The 19,594-nt window shown below is 68.2% G+C and overlaps 1 protein-coding gene across 1 annotated transcript; it reads right to left on the bottom strand.

Annotated features, from left to right (window-relative positions):
- Nucleotides 1-536: 536 nt before the first annotated feature.
- H696_02435 (hypothetical protein) lies at nucleotides 537-17,972 on the bottom strand. The gene is made up of 22 exons (XM_009496339.1): nucleotides 17,393-17,972; nucleotides 17,028-17,167; nucleotides 16,793-16,871; nucleotides 16,468-16,691; nucleotides 16,111-16,315; nucleotides 15,730-15,969; nucleotides 14,499-15,552; nucleotides 13,538-14,358; nucleotides 11,045-13,395; nucleotides 10,819-10,910; nucleotides 9,162-10,720; nucleotides 8,560-8,903; nucleotides 8,133-8,401; nucleotides 4,047-7,978; nucleotides 3,723-3,862; nucleotides 3,391-3,514; nucleotides 2,951-3,248; nucleotides 2,027-2,757; nucleotides 1,467-1,832; nucleotides 1,188-1,290; nucleotides 928-1,103; nucleotides 537-776 (listed from the first exon to the last, which is right to left on the bottom strand). Exons 1-22 carry the CDS (start codon nucleotides 17,936-17,938, stop codon nucleotides 627-629), a joined length of 13,944 nt encoding a protein of 4,647 aa, XP_009494614.1. The 5' UTR covers nucleotides 17,939-17,972; the 3' UTR covers nucleotides 537-626.
- Nucleotides 17,973-19,594: the final 1,622 nt, after the last annotated feature.

The raw sequence follows: 19,594 nt of genomic DNA, 5'->3' as shown, positions 1-19,594 counted from the left end.
GGGGGGGGGGGGGGGCGGGAAAGAGAGAAATCCAACGAGACGTACCCACAATGGCACCGGCCCGGGCTCCGACCAGAGAGGCCCGCCGCCCCGTTCCCCGCCCGGGCGCGTCGGTCGGCCCCGAGGGAAAAGCCACCCCTTGGAGCGGGGCGAGGGGCCGAGTTCGCCGGCCTCACTCGAGAGCGCCGTTGGGTACATAAACACACACACACACACACATAGACAAGCAAATAAGCCGACCAGCCGGCACACCGCACTCGCGCAAACACACCTCACGACACCCCAGGCACACGTACATTGCCCGATTGAGGGGGAAGGACCAGGGCAAAAGCTTGACAGAAATGACACCTGTTCGGGCAGGGGATTGTGGGTTTATTTGGGTCACGTGTCCACGAGGTCACGGGCAGAGGTTTTGAGTCGCTCTACACCCGCCCCGTCGGGGGGGGTTGCCCCGCCCTCTTTCTCGCGGTCTCGGCTGCGCGAAGCATTGCCGGGTCGCCCCCCCCCCCCCCCCCCCGGCGAGTGAGCAAGTGCCACCGTCTTCCTGTATTTCCCCACGGGGGGGAGGGAGGTACATGCGGGAGGCAGAGTGAAAGCGCGCCGGCCATGTGGCCATGACCGGCGGGCTAGTGGCTATGCGAGGAGGGGGTGGCCAGTGGGGCCGGCCGGGCGCCAGAGCGCAAGCGAAGGGCAAAGGAGGTCAGGGGACAGTGCCGCAGCGGGGCCAGATATGTGGTGAGGACCTCCTGGCACGTGTGGAACATATGGTTGGAGGCCTGGGGTAGAGGCCGAAGCAGGGGGGGGGGGGGGACAACAGCCGAGACGGAGGAAGGGAAGTTGACATGAATGGGTCAGCCATGGGGCAGTGTGAGCCGGTGCGGGTGCCGGAGAAGGGCAGGGGGGGAGAGCGCGAACGCGGGCACATACTGCCGAGGCGGCGGCCGGATTGCCGGAGCCGTCGAGGTAGGCATCTGCCAGAGCCGACAGGAAAGGCTCGCGCAGGAAGATGCACAGCCGCGCGGCATGGGTGAGCAACAGCGTATAGATCGAGAGGATGTTGGTGAGGTAGGGCCGCGCGAAGTCATCCAACTCCGGCGAGTAGGCTGTGCGCCAGCGAGGAAAACCAAAGTCAGCTTCTATGTTGCCGGTCGGGGCACCAGGGGCAGGAGAGCCGGGAAAGCACGCACCGAGGCGCAGAACACGCAGGTAGAGCAGACTCTGCAGGAGAGGCGTGAACTGCCGGGCCAGCCGCGACCAGCTTGCCACGAGAGCGCCGTACGAGGCGGGGTCCTGGGCAGGAGGGACAGAGAGAGACAGAGGGGGGGGGGAGGGTCAGCGCTGGAAGGGCAGCCGGAGAAGGCAGCCCATGTGGCTGGCGACGAGGAGAGGAAAAAGGGAAAGAAAAAAAAACACCCTGCAAGGCCCCTTCTCTGGGGGCAGCCGGGCCGCCCGGCGTCTGGACGCACATGATGAAGCAAGACACCGAGCGAATGCTCGAGACTCCGTTCGGCTGGATCCGGGCCAGCGGCCGAGGCTGCCGCCGCCGCTTCCAGCAGCATGGCAACCCCCTCGCGACAGGCGTCGAGGCTCGGGGAGAGCGATTCGGTTGACGCGCCACTGGCGCTCGACCTGGCCCGGCGGTAATCCGACTGCGGGGCCGCCAGCGCCGGGAGCTCGGCCCAATTGACGCTTCCGAGCGAATGCAACGTCAGGCTGAAGTCGGCCAGTAGCTCGTCGACGATGCTATGCGTGGCGTCGGTAAACTGAACGATGGTGGGCGGGGTGGCGGCCACGTCGCCGAGTGGGTCGCGCAAGGTTGCCGGCTCGAGGATCTGCGGCAGCCGAAGGAGGGAGCGGCACAGGGACGGGCCGGAGGGAGGGCGGGGTACATGGGGGACCATTTGCGCGTGGGGCAAAAGGAGCGCGCGTGTGTACGTGCGTGAGTGTGGGAGGGAGGGAGGGGGGGAGGGGGGGGGAGGGGGGGCGAAATAGAGTCGAAGAGCGTTCCGCCACAAGGAGCACGCACCAGCTGGTCCAGATGCAGCCAGTAGCTGAGCGGCCGAAGCCAGGCAGCCTCCTGCCCGGTGGGCGCCGGCGAGCCAAGCTGCTCCACCCGGCCGGTCCCCTCGAACATGGCTAGGTCCAGCGGCAGGGTCAGATCCTCGGCCGGGGCTTCACACACGGGAACTTGGACCATGGCATCCGAGGTGGCCAGCGCCAGTGACAGAAGCCCCAACTGGCTGGCTTGCTGCGGGGCCGACACATGCCGGAAGAAGGACTCACAGCTGGAGATGATCGATGGGTCCGGTCGAGCACCGAGCCGGATCAAAAAGGCCACCGGTGCCTCCATGTCGCCATCGGCCACCGGCACCAGGCCCGGCGGGGGGGGCACCGGGAGGGAGTCATCCCCGCCGCCGGGACCAACCGGCACCGTGGCGCTCAGGTGGTTGTACAGGCGCGGCAGTGACAGCGGCACGGGGACCGCGGTCTCCGGGAGCAAATCCTCCAGCAGGTAGATCGGCGTGCTCGACCGGAAGAGGGCCACCACCATGAGCGTGGCATTGCGCAGAACCCGAGCCACATCCAGCAGCGTGGCTGTCCGGTGATATGAGGGCGCCGGCACCGGCCGAATGCCGGAGGGGCCCGGAGCACCGGAGCCCTCCGGCGGGCCGGGATACTGCCGCGGGGGGAAAAACACCGTCAGCACCGGCGACTTGAGGACCCAGGAGTCGAAGTCCTCATCCTCGATGAAGGAGCCTGCGTCAGGTGGGCCCAAAGGCGGGGGATCGGTGGAGGGAAAGGGGAGGGCCGGGGGGGGGGGGGGGGGGGGGGATTGGAGGTCAGTCGAGGCATGAGGTGTGCAGGCAGACGACGGCCGGGGGCAGCTGCTGCCCCACATTCCAAACGCGAGAAAGGAGGTCCGAAGAGGGGGGGGGGGAGATGAACACACCATCCAAGAAGCCCGGGTCAGCCGGCGGGGCGGGATCCGAAGCGGCGACGGTGGCCGGGACCGCGGCAGTAGGGACTGTCACGATGGTCGGAGTGACCGACGGATTGGGCTCCGGCAAGAGAGCCACGGCGGCCGGTTCATAAACCGCAGCCGGTAGAACGCCAACGGCAGCTTGAATGCCCAGATCGAAGTGCATGCACAGCACGGCAGCCGTGTGGGCAGTTTGCTTGGCGCCATTGACAGCCGGCGGGGCGGACCATGGCAACCGTGGGCCGGGATCTGGCGGGCCGCCAGTTACCTAAATGGCAGGCAACATACGAGGGGTCAGCTGGGAGGAAAACAAAGGAGCGGATGGACACCCGAGACAGGGAAGCCCCCCCCCCCCCCCCCCCCTCCGTCACCGGAGTACGAAGCCAGATGTGGAAAAAGGGGCAACGGACCGAGAAGAACACCCGCTGACGAGCAGTCTCCAGGCCGGATTCCGGCGAGTCCCACCAGGGCCGCGCCGGCAGCCACATGTGCTCGCCGGCCTTGGCCACCAGACGGTGATTGCTCAAGGCGAAACTGCCAAAAGTGACAAGGCGGCACGGTCAGTATCAGTGCTGCAGCAGCAGCTGCTGCTGCTGCTGGACAGGTGGGGGAAAGCCGAGATGACACATGAAGCTGGGTGGCTCAAACAGGCAAGGATGCCCGACAAGATGCCCCAGCGCTTAAGCAAGGAAAAAGACCCAAAGGGCGGGGGGGAGGGGGAGGGACGATGCCATGTGCGTACCCGGTTGTGGCAGTTCCCATCGCCGCCACCGAGGCAATGTGGTCCAGGATGTTGACCGCGTCATGGAACCATGCGCCCTGAATGTGGCGGAAGAGAGGACCAATGAGCTCCGGGGAGGAAACCCCATCCGGGAGGATTTCCTGAGAAAAAAGACAAGTGCGATGCGCCCGCCCCACAGGGAAAGGAAAAAACGTCGGAGCATGGACGAGAAGGGGAACCAAGGGCCAGGCAGGTGGATCGGGTCAGAGAGGCGGGAAGAAGAGGCGGAGCAGGAAAGGCCAAAGCCCTGGCCAAAGGAGTGCAATCGGCGATCGGGCAACCCACCGTCTGGGAAATGTGCGACATGACACTGCGCAGGAGGATGAGCACAATGCGCAAATGCCGGACCGGGCCACACTCGGCCAGGGCCAGCAGATACCGCAAGGTCGGCACCTCGAACGCCGGGAAGAAGGCATCGGCCAGCCCGGCCACCAGGTGCTTGATGTGCTCGACTTCCGGCACGCGATAGCGTGCAAGGAACCCACCAAACCACCGGGCCAGCTTGGTGAAGCCGCGCGAGCTGGCCATCGAGGCAAAGGTCTGGGCCAGCACGCGGACACGCTCATCCGGCGACGCGCCGGCCACCCAACCGGCGGTGCCGCTCCCACTGACCCCAGCCCCTGGGAGAAGGTTTTCCCACGAGGAGTCCATGGATGAGAAGGAATTGAACCGGCTCGAGCCGGCAAGGCCGGACGGAGCCACATTCGGCCGGAAGAAGGGGGCTCCGGCCATGCCAGGGACTGCCTGGACCGGAGACGCGGGGGCGGACATCCCCCCGGCCGTGGTGGCGGACATCACCGCCCCGATGGCCGGCATGGTGGGATGAAGCGGGCTGCCGGTTGAGGGCGCGGTCGAGGTGGTGGCGGCAGCCGCGGCGGCTGCCGCCGACGCCGCCGCCGCCGCCGCCGCCGCCGCCACCGCCGCCGCACTCGAATGCACCGCCCCAGCCGCGTGGCGCCAGAAGAACATGTATGGCACGGCGGCCAGAATGGAAAAGAGCAGGCGCGTGTCGCTGGTGTCATCATCCGCCAGCAGCGGCGAGTCGGATGGCAGTCTGGCGCTCAGCTCGGCCAACAGGGCCACCGTGGCCGGCTCGGTCAGCGGGTGGGCCACGCCCTTCAGCAGGAGCTGCTGCAACCCGCCGAAGGTCTGCCACCGCCCATGCCCCGGGACCGTGGACACCAGCAGGCGAATGAGGCCGGAATCCGGAGCCGGCAGCGAGGTCGCACGGGTGCCATCCTCATCATCGGAGTCCATGCCAGGGTCATGATCGGGCCCCTCGACATCGAGGACCGGCATGCCCGGCGCCTCGTTGAGGGTATTTCCGCTGCCGCTGCCACCGCCGGTGGCAGTGCCGCCAGCGGGACCGACAACCACGCGCGGGGTCGGGCTGTCCGGCGACTGAACCGACGTGCCACGCGTGCTGCCGCCGCCGGCCGTGACCAGCGATTCGGGCTCGGACCCGGCGATGCGCACCAGGCGCGTGAGCACCCGCACGGCGGTCATATACTCGGCCGCCACATTGGACTCGAGCACCGCCACAAACACCCAGAAGAGGGGCGCAAACAGCTGGCGAATGTCCGCCGGAAGGGGCTGCCGCGCGGACAGCAGCACCGCCGCTCGACACACCAGCTCCGATGCCACGGACTCCAAATACCCGAGCAACTCGCGCGCATACAGCCCCGAGTCCACCAGGTGCTGGCACAGGAGCCCGGTGTCTATCAGCTCGACCAGCTGCGGGTCCAAGCCCGCCGGGTCGGCGCCATCAACCGCCGACGACAGGGAAGCCAAGGGCCCCGGCGGCAAGGCAGGCCCTGCTGGCGGCGGCGGGCCCGACAGGGCGTCCTCCGGAACCAGTGACCGCGGGGGGACTGCGCTCCGGGCAGACCGGGCACCGGCCGTGGGGGCTGCAGCAGACGCGGCCGCGGTTCCTCCTGGCCGGGTGGAGGCGCCGGACGCCGGGGCGCCCTTTGCCGCGGGGAACCCCCCGGCCGGCGGGTAATCCGGCGAGGACAGGACCCCGGACAGCTGAACCGCCACCGCGCGGATGACAGACACGGCCGGAGCCGGCGCAAGGAGCCGGAGCAGGCGCGCCGAAATGACCCGGTGCCGGAGCAACGGCGAACAGGCCATCCAGTGCAGGGCCACCGAGGCCCACTGCTCCCGGATGTCCATCACCCCGAGGTCCTCGGTGAAGACATCCAACACGGCCTCGATCCACGAGGCCACTGCGCCATCGGAAAACCCGGGCGCCTGGTCCCAGGTGATGGTTCCGCCGGAGGTCTCCTCGGCGAAGGCCATCTCCGTGGCCTCGCTCATGGCCGACTGCTCGGCCTGCAGCAGCAGCGCCAGATGCCCGGGAACCGGCGACCCAGCCGACGCCAGAGAGCTGTCACTCGATGCGCCGCTCAGGGCCAGGGTCACCGTCAGCACCGGACGCCCACCGGTGTTGGCAGGGTTCGAGTGGGCCGATGGGGAGGGACCCGAGGAAAGGGCAGTGGCACCGGGGCCACCACCACCACCGCCGCCGCCGCCGCCGCCGCTGTTGCCGGAGGGACCAAACTCAGCGGCAACCTCCGGGCAAACGGCGCGCGCAAACGGCATCAGCCCCACGCCCTGGATGATGCGCGAGTCGGATTTCAGCCCAGCCGTTGCGGCCAACAAGCCGCCCACATTGTTCAGCCGTTGGAGGAACTTCGAGCTGGGCGACAGGGGTCGGGCGGTGGCGGCGCCAGGGGGCGCCAACCGCCCAAGACCAGCACCCCGGCGCCCGGGGAAGGGGCCCGGCCCGGCCCCGGCCGCCGGCGAGACGGCCGCCAATCCCGGCGACCCGGGAGCCGCAGCCTCGGCCGAAAGCAGCGAGTGGGCCAGGTTCACCAACAGCAGCCGGCTCTGCTCGGCGAAGAGCGAATCAAACCCCAGCCCCAGGGGAGCCCCGCCGAAGTAGATGGACGACTGGAACGAAAGTTCCGTCTGGTCCGGTGGCCCGGCCGGGAAGCTGCTCGACAGGACGGTCAGGCTGAGCGCATGCAACAGGTATACCAAGTGCGGGCGCCACAAGTCCACCGGCAGTTCCGGGACCAGATCCACCAAAAGCACCAGCGCAAAGGCGTCCCGTCGAGCGGCCGACCGCATCTCCATGCTCCGAGGGGACAGGTGTGCCGGGAGGGCCGGCCGCACGGGCGGCACCACCGCCCAAATGAGATCCAGGAGGATGGTCTCGCAGGCGGTCGTCCGACAGGCAAAGACAATGATCTTCTTGCAGTGCGACAGGAATGCGGCATCCTCGCTGTCCTTCGGGGAGAACTCGGCCGCCGCTGGGGCGCTGTTCCCCACAAGGCCCCCGAGGATGGATGAGGCAGACCGGGCCGCGGAGCCGGCCGTGCGGAAGCCCCCGCCCGTGGCCGGCTCCCAGCCCGCCTCATCAAACTCATCCTGGGCCAGGGCCAAGTCAAACAGGTAGTCCGGCTCGAGGAAGTTGGACCCCTGTCGAGAGTGCCCGGCTGGGGCTGACAAATCGATGCCAGCCGGCAGGCCGCCGGCCCCGGCACCCCCGGGCCCGCTGGCCGCACTTGCCGCCCCGGCGGAGGATGCCAGCCAATAGCTCACCGGCAGGCGTAGCAGCGCCGCGCGGAGCTTCTGCGTCTGGTCGGCTGCACTGGCGGCCTGCACGGCCCGGCGGAATTGCCGGCGCCGGCGCCGGACCAGCATGTCCAGCAGCGTCGGCACCAGGACCCGGGCATTGTGCCCGAAGGCCGTCATCAGCTGCGACCACAGGAGCTCCACCTCATAGATGAAGTCATCATCGTACTGGCAAGTGAGCGACACCAACAGACCGAGGAAGACACGATGCTGGGTGGGGATGACCAGGCGCAGGGGATCGGCCCCGGGTGGGGCGCTGGTTGGCCCGGAGCCCGGCCGGGGCGGGGGGGCCGGCCCCCCGGCCAGCAGGTCCACATACCCGAACCAGGGGAAGATCAGGGTCAGAAGGTCGCTCCGTCTCGAGGCCGACCCTCGGGGGATGGTGCCAATCCGCCGATGGACCTCGGCCAGGAGCTCGTGCGCCAGATGGGGCTGGTCCCTCGCCAGCCGGGCCGCCAGCGAGGCCTGGCTTTGCTTGTAAGCGGTCGGCAGGGCCGAGCTCAGGGAGATCCGATAGTCCGATGCAATGGGGCGCAAATTGAAGCGGTCCTCAATGATCTGGAGGAGCTGAACAGCTGGCGACGGGTGGAACGGTGTCAGCGAATGGCGGAGGCCCGAGCGAGGATCCGCATCATGAAAAGGACACCAAAGAAGGGAGCAGCGAAGGGGGGGGCGGGCGGGTGTGTGGGGGGGGGGGGGGGAACGGGGGCGAAGAGCCTGCGCGAGTACCATTGTTTCGGACGGCCAGATCCGGGTCAACCGCTTTGAACAGGGCCAGCGTCAGGAGCGGCGCGACAGAGGGCGGCAGGATGTTGTAGCCTTCATCGGGCAGGGCCCCCGGGGCGAAGGGCGAGTGCTGCTGCTGCGGCTGCTGCTGCCGGTGGCCAGGCCCCGGCTGAGCAGGTGGGACCAAGAAGGACAGGGCATTTCGCGAGGACGAGTACACATCGACCAGGCTCTGCAGGAAGCCGCGCGAGGACACGTCGCAGGTGGTGTAGCTACGCGCCATGGAGAGAGAGAGAGAGGGGGGGGAGGGGGGAGGAAGCGACCGGAGCCCAGGTTAGAGGAATGCCATGAAGGAAAGGGGGAAAGGGGGAAAGGGGGGGGGGGGGGGGGAAGGGGGCTGGAGTCGATCGCCAGCAAGGCTTGCGCGCACCAGAAGTTCAGGAGCGCGTCTAGGATGGCCCGGCCATCGTTCGAGTGGTTGAGCAACGCGCGCACCGCCGATCGGGCAATGTCGGACCGCTCGCGCAGGTCGGCCACGGTGGCCGGGATGCCAGCATCAATGCGCTGCGAAACGGTATCGAGATTGGTGCTATATGAAAAGAGCTTGTTGATCCACTGGAAGACGCTGAGGGACGAGAAATAAGTTTCCCCATGGTGCAGCATGTCCTCGCGGAAAGACAGCGGGCCAGCCAGCAGCGAGGCCATGGCCCGGTTGGCCTGTAGATCCAGGTGCCAGAGCAGCAACTTGAGCTGGACAATCTGGGCGCGGCGGTTCTGTGATGGAGAATAGCCAGCAGAGGGAGGAGGCCGGGAGGCCGAAGGGGGGGGGGCGACCAATCGAGGAGCACCACATGGCCCCGGAGGGAGGAGCGGAAAGGACAGACAGAGAGCGAAGACAGGCGAGGAAGGGGGGGGGGGAGGACAAACCCGAGTCAAGGGGGACAGGGTTAGCAAGAGGGACGAGGACCAAGGCAAGCCAAGGCCAGGCCAGGCCAGGCCAGGCCAGGGGCAGGCGGGGAGGAGCCAGCGTACCAGGGACTTCTCGTTTTCCAGGTGCCGCTCGCGCCGGAGCCGTGTGATGACCGTGCTCATGGTGTTGTTGGCATACACGGACCAGACACCGGTGACACTGGCCAGGTTGGCCCAGGACTCCATGAGATTGAAGAGCCGGGTGCGAATGCGCGGCGAGAAGAAGCGCTCCGCCAGGAAGGACAGCCTCGACACATGGCGATACAGCTGCTCGATGAACATGGCAAAGTAGATGCGCATCTTGAAGACATCCGACGAGGCCCAGCCGCAGTTCTCGTGGAAGTTGTCGAAAAACTGCGTCACCAGCCCCAGGAAGGAGGACAGATGCTTCAGGACATTCTCCTCGAGGTTGGAGGACAGAGCCACGCTCCGGGCGATCATCGAGTAGAGGCGGACAATTTCGATGCGGAAAGAAGACACAAAGCGCGGCTTGAGGCTCGGCACGCCGGGGACCGCACCGACCCCGGTGCCTGAGCCCCCGCCCATTCCTCCGCCAGGGCCGCTGCCGGAGCCACCTCCGGGGCCGCCACCGGGGCCGCCACCGGGGCCGCCACCAGGCCCGCTGACAGTCTCGTCGGTCGAAAAGAAGGCCGCATCATCGCCAAAGGCACTGCGCAGGTGGGGCCGGAGCTCCTCCAACAAAACCAGATGACCACGGGGGTGCACCATTGACAGGGCCCGACTGACGGCCGCCGCGAAGGGCGACGGTGAGGGAAGGCGCCCGGCCACCGATGGGTGCAGCCCGGCCAGGAAGTAGTCCGCCTCGGGCGATGGTCCGCCGGACCCAGGGAAGACAGGCCCATCGCCGGGGGCCAGGCCGGCCGGGCCGGGCGTCGCCCCGGCCGTGAGTCCCGACCCGGGCGGCAGCATGCTGGCCCCGCCGCCGGCGACGAGCCCCTCGCCGACGCCCGGCGAGAACCCGGCACTATCGCCGGACAGCATGGCAAAGAAGTCTCCCCCGGCAAAGGGGCCACCCATGCCGCCGCCGCCGCCGCCGCCGCCGCCGCCGGGTGCCACCGGAACAGCTGTCTGCGACATGGACCCCAATGACACCATCGATGAGGAGGACACCGCCGGCGAGAGGGACACGCCGGAGGAAGTCAGAGAACTCGTGGAGCCGGAAGCTGACACCGCCGCCCCCGTCGGGTAGGGGGATGACCCGCTGCCTGGTGTGCCTCCGAGGGGGCCCATTCCCGACGCGCCAGAGGAAGACGAGGAGGACGACGAGGAGGAGGATGAGGAAGAGGAGGGCACCGAGCCGGCCGGGCTTGCACCAACAGATAATGGGCTACTGCCGCTGCCGCCGCCGCCGCCGCCGCCGCCGCCGCCGCCACCGGTGCCCCCGGCACTGGCCATACTCGGATGTGCCAACTCGGCTGCCTGAACCGGCGGACTCCGGAGGAAAGTGAGGGCCCCGCGGAAGAGAAGGCGCGCTGACGGTGGCGCCGGTTGAGAGGCTCCGCGCTTGGTCGATGTGCTTCCGGAGGCCGACCCGCTGGTCGTCCCGCCGGAGGAGCCCTCACCCTCGCCGACCGGAATCGACAACAGTGCCGATGCGGGAACTGATCAGAAGCAAGAGAAGCAGGTCAGGACCGAAGGGGGCAGGAAGAAATGACTGATCGAGGATGGGGGGGGGAGGGGCGACACGATCGGCACATACCATTGGCACAGGCGAAGGTGAGATAATTTTGCCACATGGAGATCTGCTCCGGGCAGGCCCCAGGCTCGGGCTTGGAAATGGAGAAGAAGGAGCTGCGCCCAGCGGGGCGAAAAGAAGCCAAGACGAGGATCGGGAAGGAGGGCAGGACCACGAAGGGCGGGTCGTCAGGAGGCAATCAAACAAACAGGCAAAAGGAAAGCGGCAAAAGGAGAGAAAGCCGGCCTACCTCGGGGTGCTACCCGACGACAAGCCGGCCGAGATGAGCACACTCGAGTGCAGCTGCACGGTGGTCTGCCGGGCGTGGTTCCAGCAGGATGCCACCACGGCACTGCTGATGCCATTGAGCGACCCGGCCCGGCGCATGATCTCCGCAAAGACCGGGGCCCAGAAGACGCCATCCCCCTCGGCCAGCGCATGCAGGCGTTCCAGCGGATCATCCATGTCGGCAGGCGACCCGGCCAGCGGGACCCCACGGTGCACATTCGAGTAGATGTTGAACACGCCAGACCGGCGGAAGCTCGAATGCCGCACGGAAGTCCGGCCAGCTGGCGAGCCCCACACCACCCGCGCGCCGCCCGAAATGGGCTCGGTCGTCACGCCCGAGAAGGACCCACCCCCGGCACCGCGACTCAGGCCCCCCGAGGGGGGGACCGGCCGGCTGCTCGGCAGCGAGTCCGAGGACCCGGCGCGCGCCCCGGCCGAGGTGACGCCGGCTGGCGCCGCTGCCATCGTCGCGGCGCCCATCCCCGAGCCACCTCCGGACACGGGATCGCCGCCCGGTGCAGCATCCTCGGACAGGGGACCGCCGATGCCGCCACCGCCGGCGGCCGCCAGTCCGCCCGATGCAAAGGACCGGGGCGACTGGAAGGGCGACGTCACCGAGGTGACCGGCTCGAAGCCGCCGAAAACCAAGCGCGACGTTTGATCCGAGCAGGGGAGCCGCGTCAGGTCGTATGCCGTGAAGAAGTTCTTCGTCAACACATCGGACATGTTTTCGTAGACATTCCAATGGGTTTGACGCAGGGAATTCACCCCGGCCGAGCCGCTCGAGGCCGACATGGAGGCCGACCCGCCCGCGACGGCAGCCGCAGTGGCCGCCGCCCGGCCTGGCCCCCCGGGCGAGGCTCCGCGGCAGAAGAAGGGATTGAAATAGGCGATGGAGCGCATGGAGGTGCCGGCCGAATCGGCTGGGCTCGAGGAGAAGGCCGTCGAGACGGCCATGGCCGCCGACATCCGTCTCTTGAAGGGCGCATGCCCGGAGGATCGCATCCCCGAGCCCCCGCCCGACCCGGTGGCCATGCCGGCAGAGCCTCGGCCACCGGAGAAGGTGGCCGATGACAGTGACGCGGCCCCGGGCCGGCCGGAATCCTCGGCCCCCGAGCCACCGGATGCCGAGCTGCCCCGGCGCCCGGGACCAGCCCAGGCGGGGCCGCCGCCGCCGCCGCCGCCACCTCCACTGCCGCCGCCGCCGCCGCCGCCACCACCACTGCCGCCTCCCATGCCGGAAGACAGCCCCCCGGTGGCGGACTCGCCTCCAGGCGACGGGCCAAAACGCAGGAGCACATCCTCGGCAAACTCCGCCACCACATGGTACAGGCGATAGCCCTCGCCGGCGGCCGGGTGCCCATCGACCCCGACCCCGGCCGTGGCTAGCGAAGCCGGCAGCGGGACACCGGCCGTGGCAAAGTGTCGCGCCGTCCGCCGGGCCACATGTGACACATGCGCAAGGAGCTCCAGCGCGGTCTTCCGCACCAGAGCACTTCCAGACATCAGGTGCAGCACGCACAGGCGCTCGGCACGGGCGAAAATGTCCAACTGCGATCCCAGCTGTGCTCCAATGAGCTGCTCGTCTTCCTCCACCTGACCGGCGGCCAGGGCGGCCGGGGTTTGCTCGGGAACCGCGCGCTGCCGGCGCACGCGCAGCAGGTGGCGCTTCTCCGTCGGGACCGGGCCCACCTCCAGGGCTCGCGGGGCGCGATGCCCCTGAGCCGGGTCGCCCAGATCGAAGAGCAGAAACTCCACCATATCTTCCGGCAGGTAGTTGCTGCTGGCCGACGCTGGGAAGGGCGCTCCGGCGGTGGGCCCCGCCGTCGCAGCCGCCGCCGCTGCTGCTGCTGCTGCTGCTGCTGAAGGCCCAGCCCCGGCATCGGAGCCGACATTGGCCGTGCCACCACCGACACCGGTGCCGGCGGCTGCACTCCCATGCTCCTGGCTGGACGGCGCCTGGTAGGCGGCCATGGCCAGCGGCAAATCCGGCTCGCCGATGTACGACAGGCACGAGCCAAACAGGCCAAGGGCTTTCAAGCGGCTGGCCGTATGCCGGGGATCATAGCTGTCCAAGCCGGAGCCTCCAATCCGACCAATGGCATCGGACAAGGCCCGAACCACCTGGACTCGGGCATTGGGCAGGCTGTTGCAAATGCGCAACAGGGCTCGGGACGCCTCGGCCGCCACCCCGACATCCAGATGCAGGGAGTGGTGGGCCAGCAGGGTGAGCAGGTACTCCGGTGGCGAGGTGCGCGGAAGGATTCGCGGGATGGCCCGGAGGATGGCACATAGCAGCTCGATGTAGGGAAGCTGGTCCGAGGTGTTTCAGAGAACGCGAAGCAGCCAGGCACGACATTGGGGGGGGGGGAGGGGGGGGGGACAAAGAACAGCAGGTTAGGCCAGCCGGAGGAGCGGACAGGCGGGGCGGACATTCGCGGCACAGGGGATGCACCTTTTCCCGGGGAATGGTGAAGAGCCCGGACTTTCGGGCGTACTTGGCCACCGTTTGCGAGTAGATGCCAATGGCGAAGTCGGTGGCAATGAGAATCCGCCCGACGGCTGCCATGGAGGCGGTATACAGCCAGAAGGAAGACTGCCGGTGCAAACGCGACGCCGACACCAGCCGGCTGGGGGCCTGGCCAATACCGGCCAGCAGATCGTCCGCCGTGTAGGAGGAGGTCGACCCGCCGAAGGCCGCGCCAGGCCCGAGGCCGGGATGGCCACCGGCGCCGCTGGCTTGCAGGGTGAGGCGCCGATTGGCCGCATCGGCCTGCGCCTCGGCGAAGGGGCTGCCGGAGGCCGCGCTGCCGACTCCCGCCCGGCCGAAGGGAGCCGGGGAAGTCGGCCGCGTGGCCAATGGCGTGGAAAAAAACTGGGACGCCAATTCCGGGCGCCGGAGTGGCCCGCCAAAGAGCCCGGCATCGGCCGGGCCGCTCAGGCCCCCGCCAACAACCGAGGGAGTCAGCAGGCTACGAATGCGCCGGGCCAACAGGGGGTCCGAATCGCTGGGCAGGACGCCGCCATGGGGGAACAACAGGCTATTGCCATTGTTGCCACTACTCCCGGCCCCGCCGCCGGCACCCCACTGGAGGTCGCCGCCGCCAGCCGGACCACCGCCACTGCTGGCGCTCCCGTGCGCCGGTGAGGCCGACGTCAACTGCCAGCCGGTCGAGCATGGGAAGGGCGGAAGCTGCGAGGCGCTGGTACTGCCGGAGCCCATGAGAGCCATGCGTGGCCCGAGGTTGTCCAATTCGCCAATGAGAAGCAGCAGGCCTTGAGGATTGGGGGGGGGGGGGGGGCAGACCATCCGGCAGAAAGCATACGTCAGAGAAGACCACAGAAGAGGAGCCCACACAGGCAAGAAACACCCGCCGAGGGGGAGGTGTAATTTCACCGAGAGTCCCAGGCCGTACCATTGATGGCGATCGTCACCCGTTCCGGGGAAAAGCCCTCCAGCGAGTAGTCGGAAAGTTCGTTCGGCGGATTCAGCAAGAAGGCCGCCGCAAACTTCCCGATGGCCGGGGTGAAAAAGAAGTTCCCTCGACTCGACGGCCCGCGGGGGGTTCCGGTGCTGGGGGAACGTAGGCCGGGATCCGACCCGGGAAGGGGTGCCGATGATGACCGGTCGTGGCCGGAAGCTCCCCGGAGCAGAAGCGCCCCCGGGTCCACCAGTCCCGAGCACAGGGACATCACGGCGAATGCGGCAGCCGAGGAAATGAGCGCACCATCTGGCCACCCAAGCAGGGGCAGGACCAGATACCGCAAGGTGAAGGCCATGCGACCGGGCCCGGCCCCGGGAGACCCGATGAAATAGAGCATGTAGGACAGCTGGTCGTGGCGAATGTCCGCCGGGTGCACGGCCAGCCCGAGCATTGACAGCCCCGGCGCCAGGGAAGTATTCAAGGCCGAGAGGGCCAGGCTGGCGCACACGGTCACCGTGGTGGCCTTGGCCCGATCGAGCGAGGTCAGGAAGTTGATCATCGCCCCGATGGAGGGGAGAATCGTTTGGTTGGATGCCAGAGCCGAGGAAGAGGGAGCCGGAACGGGGGCGGTGGCGGACCCGCTGGCAGCCGGCCCGGCCGCCGACGGTGGCCCGGATGAGCCGGAGGAGGAGGAGGAGGAGGAGGAAGAGGAAGAGGAGGCACTGGACCCGGAGGCGGATTTGTCCGACGCCGAGACCGGCAGCGTCGAGGTGGAGGGCTCCTCCGAAGGGAAGACCACCCGGAGGAGGGCCTGCAGCCGGGACTCCTCGAAGGCCATTTCGCCATTCTGCGACAGGAGCTTCAGCGGATGGAATCGGAAGACAAAGATCCAGAGAAGCTGCGCAAAGCAGGTGAGGCCCACGCTGCGAACGGCGGGCTGTGCTTTAAAGAGCTTGACCACGCTTTCCAGATTGGATTCCCACTTGGCCTTGAGGAGCTCCTGGTTGGCCACGGCCAGGAGGTGCGTCGCCAGGGGGAAGGAGACCTGGGGCAGGGTCGAGAAGAATGCAAGCGGTTTTGGAAAGAGAGAGAGAGAGAGAGAGAGGAGGCGGGGGGGGGGGGGGGGGCATAATCACAGGAGCGGGGGTTAGAAGGGGCACGGAGAAGAGCCAGCCCGGCGCGTCCGGCCGGAGGAAGGGGAGAGGGAGAGAGGAGGACGCACAGCCGTGTGCCGGGGATTTTTGGTGAGCCGCGAGGCATTCTTGTATAGCGCCTCAATACACTTAAACCAGGCAGGCACATTGACTTCGGCCTCCACCGAACTGCACACCTGCCCAAGGAGATCGGTCAACAGCCGGGCAAGGGCCTCGGTGAAGGGGGCCACATCGATACTGACCTTCAGCAGCTCCCCGCAAGTGGACAGGAAGTCGGCCGATTCCAGTAGATGCTTCATGGGATAGGTCTGGAGGGGGGGGGGGGGGGAGGTGATAGGTGCATGCACGGGGAAGGCATCCGGAGAGTTAGCAAACAAGCGGAGATCCTCACGTCGGAGGACGCGAAGAAGAAGGGCGGAAGGAAGAGAGAGCCCGGGAAACCAACGGACCCGGATTGACACAAAACTCGTTGACCGGACCCAAAAAAGGGCCATCGGGTTGACTTTGACACTGAGCGGCGAGAAGGACATCATGCTCGAGGGCACCGGGGCCACGGTCTTCAGCTCTTGCAACAGGCGATCGGTCACACGCTGGAAGTGCACTCGCGACAGGGCCCCCAGCAACTGGGCGAAAGGCTCGGGGCTGTTTGTCGCGCTGGTTGTATGTGTTTGTGTATGTGTGTGAGGGGGGGGGGGGGCGACAAATCAGAACAACATGAAGGGGAAAAAAGCCGACACGGAAGCATCGGCCGAGAGAAGGTCAGAGGGGAATGTGGGGCCACGGGGGAGGGGGCCTCAGAGACGCACGGGGCTTTGGCCGCCCGCTGCAGGGCCAAGAAGGCCAGGTTCTCCACCCGGGTGAGCGCCTGCGATGAGGCCTCCAGCGCTTGAAGGACACGGCCACTGACATGCGAGGGGGCCTGGGTGCCAAAGGCCGGCCGAGAGAGCTCGATCAGCAGGGACATCTGGGCCGCATCAATGTGGTGGATGATCTCCGAGGCGATGCGGCAGAAAAAGAAATCGAAAACAAGCTGCACCAACACCGGGGGGAAGAGGGGACCGGCAGTGAGGAAAGAGTCAGTGCCATGGCAAATGGGAGAAGAAGGAGCAAGGGCGCGGCTCAGCGGCGCACCGAGCGCAGGGCTGGGCCCTGCTCGCTCTTGGACTTGATTTTGACGCCACGCGAACGAGACTCCTCGGCCGAGGGCGGCCTACATGGGATGGACAAAGGAAAGCCGTCAGGAGGGGGGAAGTGGGCGGGGGGGGGGGCGAACAAAAACAGCTGGGATCTCAGGATCGGCGGGGAGGAACAGAACAAAGAGACAGGCAGGGAGGGAGGGGCCCGGTCAGCTGGGGACCGCACGCACGGGCAATTGGTGGTGTACCACTCCATCAGCTGGTCCAGAACCGGGGCCAGGAAGTGGCGCGCAATGGGTCCCAGAGCGGCTAGCGCCAGGTCAAAAGGCGGGAAGGCGCCCACCTTGCAGCGAGACCGAACCAAGTCCGCCTACATGGAGAGCAGGGGAGGAGCGGAAGCGAGCGAGTGAGCACAGAGGGCAGGGGGGCGAGGGGGGGGAGGGGAGGGGGGGCATGGACGCGTGTGTGTGTAGCGCGCGACAGACAGCAGAGCGAGCGGGTCCTCAGGGGGAGGCGGAGGATAGGACCAACGGAGGGAAGGACAGGGGGCGGGGGAAGGGGGAGGGAAGAGAGAGCGACAAGGGACTTGACGGACGGAGAAGGTGACTTGGCACAGGTGCTCGATGGCGGATTCGGCCTCGGCGATGACACGGGCGAAAAGTTGCTCAACGGCGAAGCGCCCGGGCGCCAGGCTGGTGTCCAAGCCGGAGCTGGTGCTCGGCGGGGCGGCGGCAAAGGCGGCAGCCGCCGATGTCGACGCACCCATGAGCGCGCGCGCCGAAGGGGCACGGATGCGAATGGGATTGCCCGGCCCCTCGGGAGCGGCTGGTGCCAGGAGGGCCGGCGATTCGGTGCTCGGCCGCGGTTGCGGGGCTGCCGCCACGGCGACCGCCAGAGGCGAGGTCAGTTGCCCGGTGTATGCAGACCCGGGCCAGGAGGCTGGCGGGCTGGAGGCGGTGGCGGCAGTCGACTCGTCAGACGCCGCTGACATCAGAAACCCCAGCGCCCCTGGGTGTGCTCCGCTGGGCGGCGTCAGGCGCCCGACATAAAGATCACTGTTCGAAGGTGGGGGCGGATGGGAAGGGAGTGCGCCCTCCGTGGTGGCCGGTGGCCGGCGGCGAGGCCGGCTGTACTCCATCATTCGCCAGGAGGGCGGGGGGGAGGAGAAAAAGGGCGAGAGAAGGGGAGGGGGGGGCGGCTGGGAGGAAGGGGAAAGGACACGGGAAAGATGGAGATGAACAAGTGTCGGGGGGGGGGGGGAAGAGGCCAAGCGATGGTGGAGCGAGGGGAAGAGGTCTGGGAGGATTGCTTGACTCGCCACGCCGAAGCCCCCCTGCCCGGGCACGCTGGCCGAAGAGCATGGCAAGATCGCGTCTGCCCGCCCCGACCGGGCCGGCCTGGCCGGGCGGTCTCCGGCTGTCCGGGGCATGCCTCTCCAGATTGAAAGAGGGCGCAGGAAAATGAGCGAGCAAGCAGCGGCACCCTGGCCGTGTGTGTGTGTGTGTATCTGTGTGTGTGTGTAAACGGACACTGCCCGAACAAGCAGGAGCACTGCGGCCGCCTGCCAATGCTTGCCCCCTTGTGGTCGGAGACTAGATCTTAACAGTGCGAGAGCCAAGGGAGATCGGGACGGTGCGCACAGGGCGGCGGCGGCGGTGGCGGCGGGCACGCCCACACGCATGCGCCCACACAAATGCGCCCGCTTGGCTGTGAGGGGGGGGGGGGGGGGGGGGGGGGGGGGGGGGGGGGGGGGGGGGGGGGGGGGGGGGGGGGGGGGGGGGGGGGGGGGGGGGGGGGGGGGGGGGGGGGGGGGGGGGGGGGGGGGGGGGGGGGGTCGCGGGGAAGGCGGCGGAGGGGCAGAGAACAGGCCCGGGGGTCTCGATCATCTTTCTCCGACCGGCATCGGGGCCGGCACATATGGCGGCGAAGAAGCACGCCGCCCGGCCCCTGGGGCTCCCGCCGCCCCCCGCCCCCCGACCCCCGACCCCCAGGAAGCCCGAATGCCCGGGGGAGCAAAGAAGCGTCCGGCGAGGGGGAAGGCCGCCCGTGGGCCAGCCTTTCGGGCGGGCGCACATCTCCGGCCGGAGGCCGCGCCCGCGGTGTAAGGGGCCGGCGTAAAACCCGCAGGGGCGCGGCCCCCCCCCCCCCCCCGTCACGGTCGTGGCAAGGGCATAGCGGTGGCAGCAACGCGTGCACCTGGCCCCAATCTGCCCGGACGGCCCCCCTGGCCGGGGGCATTTTTGGTGCCGTGGCACAAAAAGGCATGAAAAGATATTCACACAACAACGGGCCGTGAATGTGTTTTTTGGGGGGAGCCCGGGCGAGTTCTGCACATGCAGAAATGCACACATGACCAAAACACGATCCTCGAAAATACCATTACATATACATAGCGCAAAAGCCCTTTTTCATTTCACATCTTGGCCGAAAATTCACCGGCGCATGTGGCTCCCCGGCGGTCCTGCGCCGGCGCGTGTGTTGCCCAGGCCTCCGCCGCTGGGTGGTCCCCCCGGCACGCCCTCGAGGATGTGCACTTCTTCGGCTCCACCTCGGCCCGGCGGCCCGAGCGCCTGGCATCTGCGCCATCCGCTGTCCCCCCGCCTGCCGGTCCTCCGGGGTACCAGCGAGTGGCGGGGACCCAGGTGCCCAGGGAGAGCGCCCGGCCTCGCGGGGGCCCGCCCCCGGGCCACGCCATGGAGTTGGGCCATGAGGCCTCGCGGTGTGGCGCGGCGTGTGCCACCCCCAGCCCCGCCCCCCGCCCCCCGCCCCCAGCCGGCTGGCCACGAGCCCCGGGTGC

The sequence above is a fragment of the Fonticula alba genome (genome assembly GCF_000388065.1).
Source record: "Fonticula alba strain ATCC 38817 unplaced genomic scaffold supercont2.3, whole genome shotgun sequence".
NCBI lineage: Eukaryota > Rotosphaerida > Fonticulaceae > Fonticula > Fonticula alba.
The sequence above is the reverse complement of the archived record's forward strand: the minus strand, read 5'-3'. Positions and strand labels throughout refer to the sequence as shown.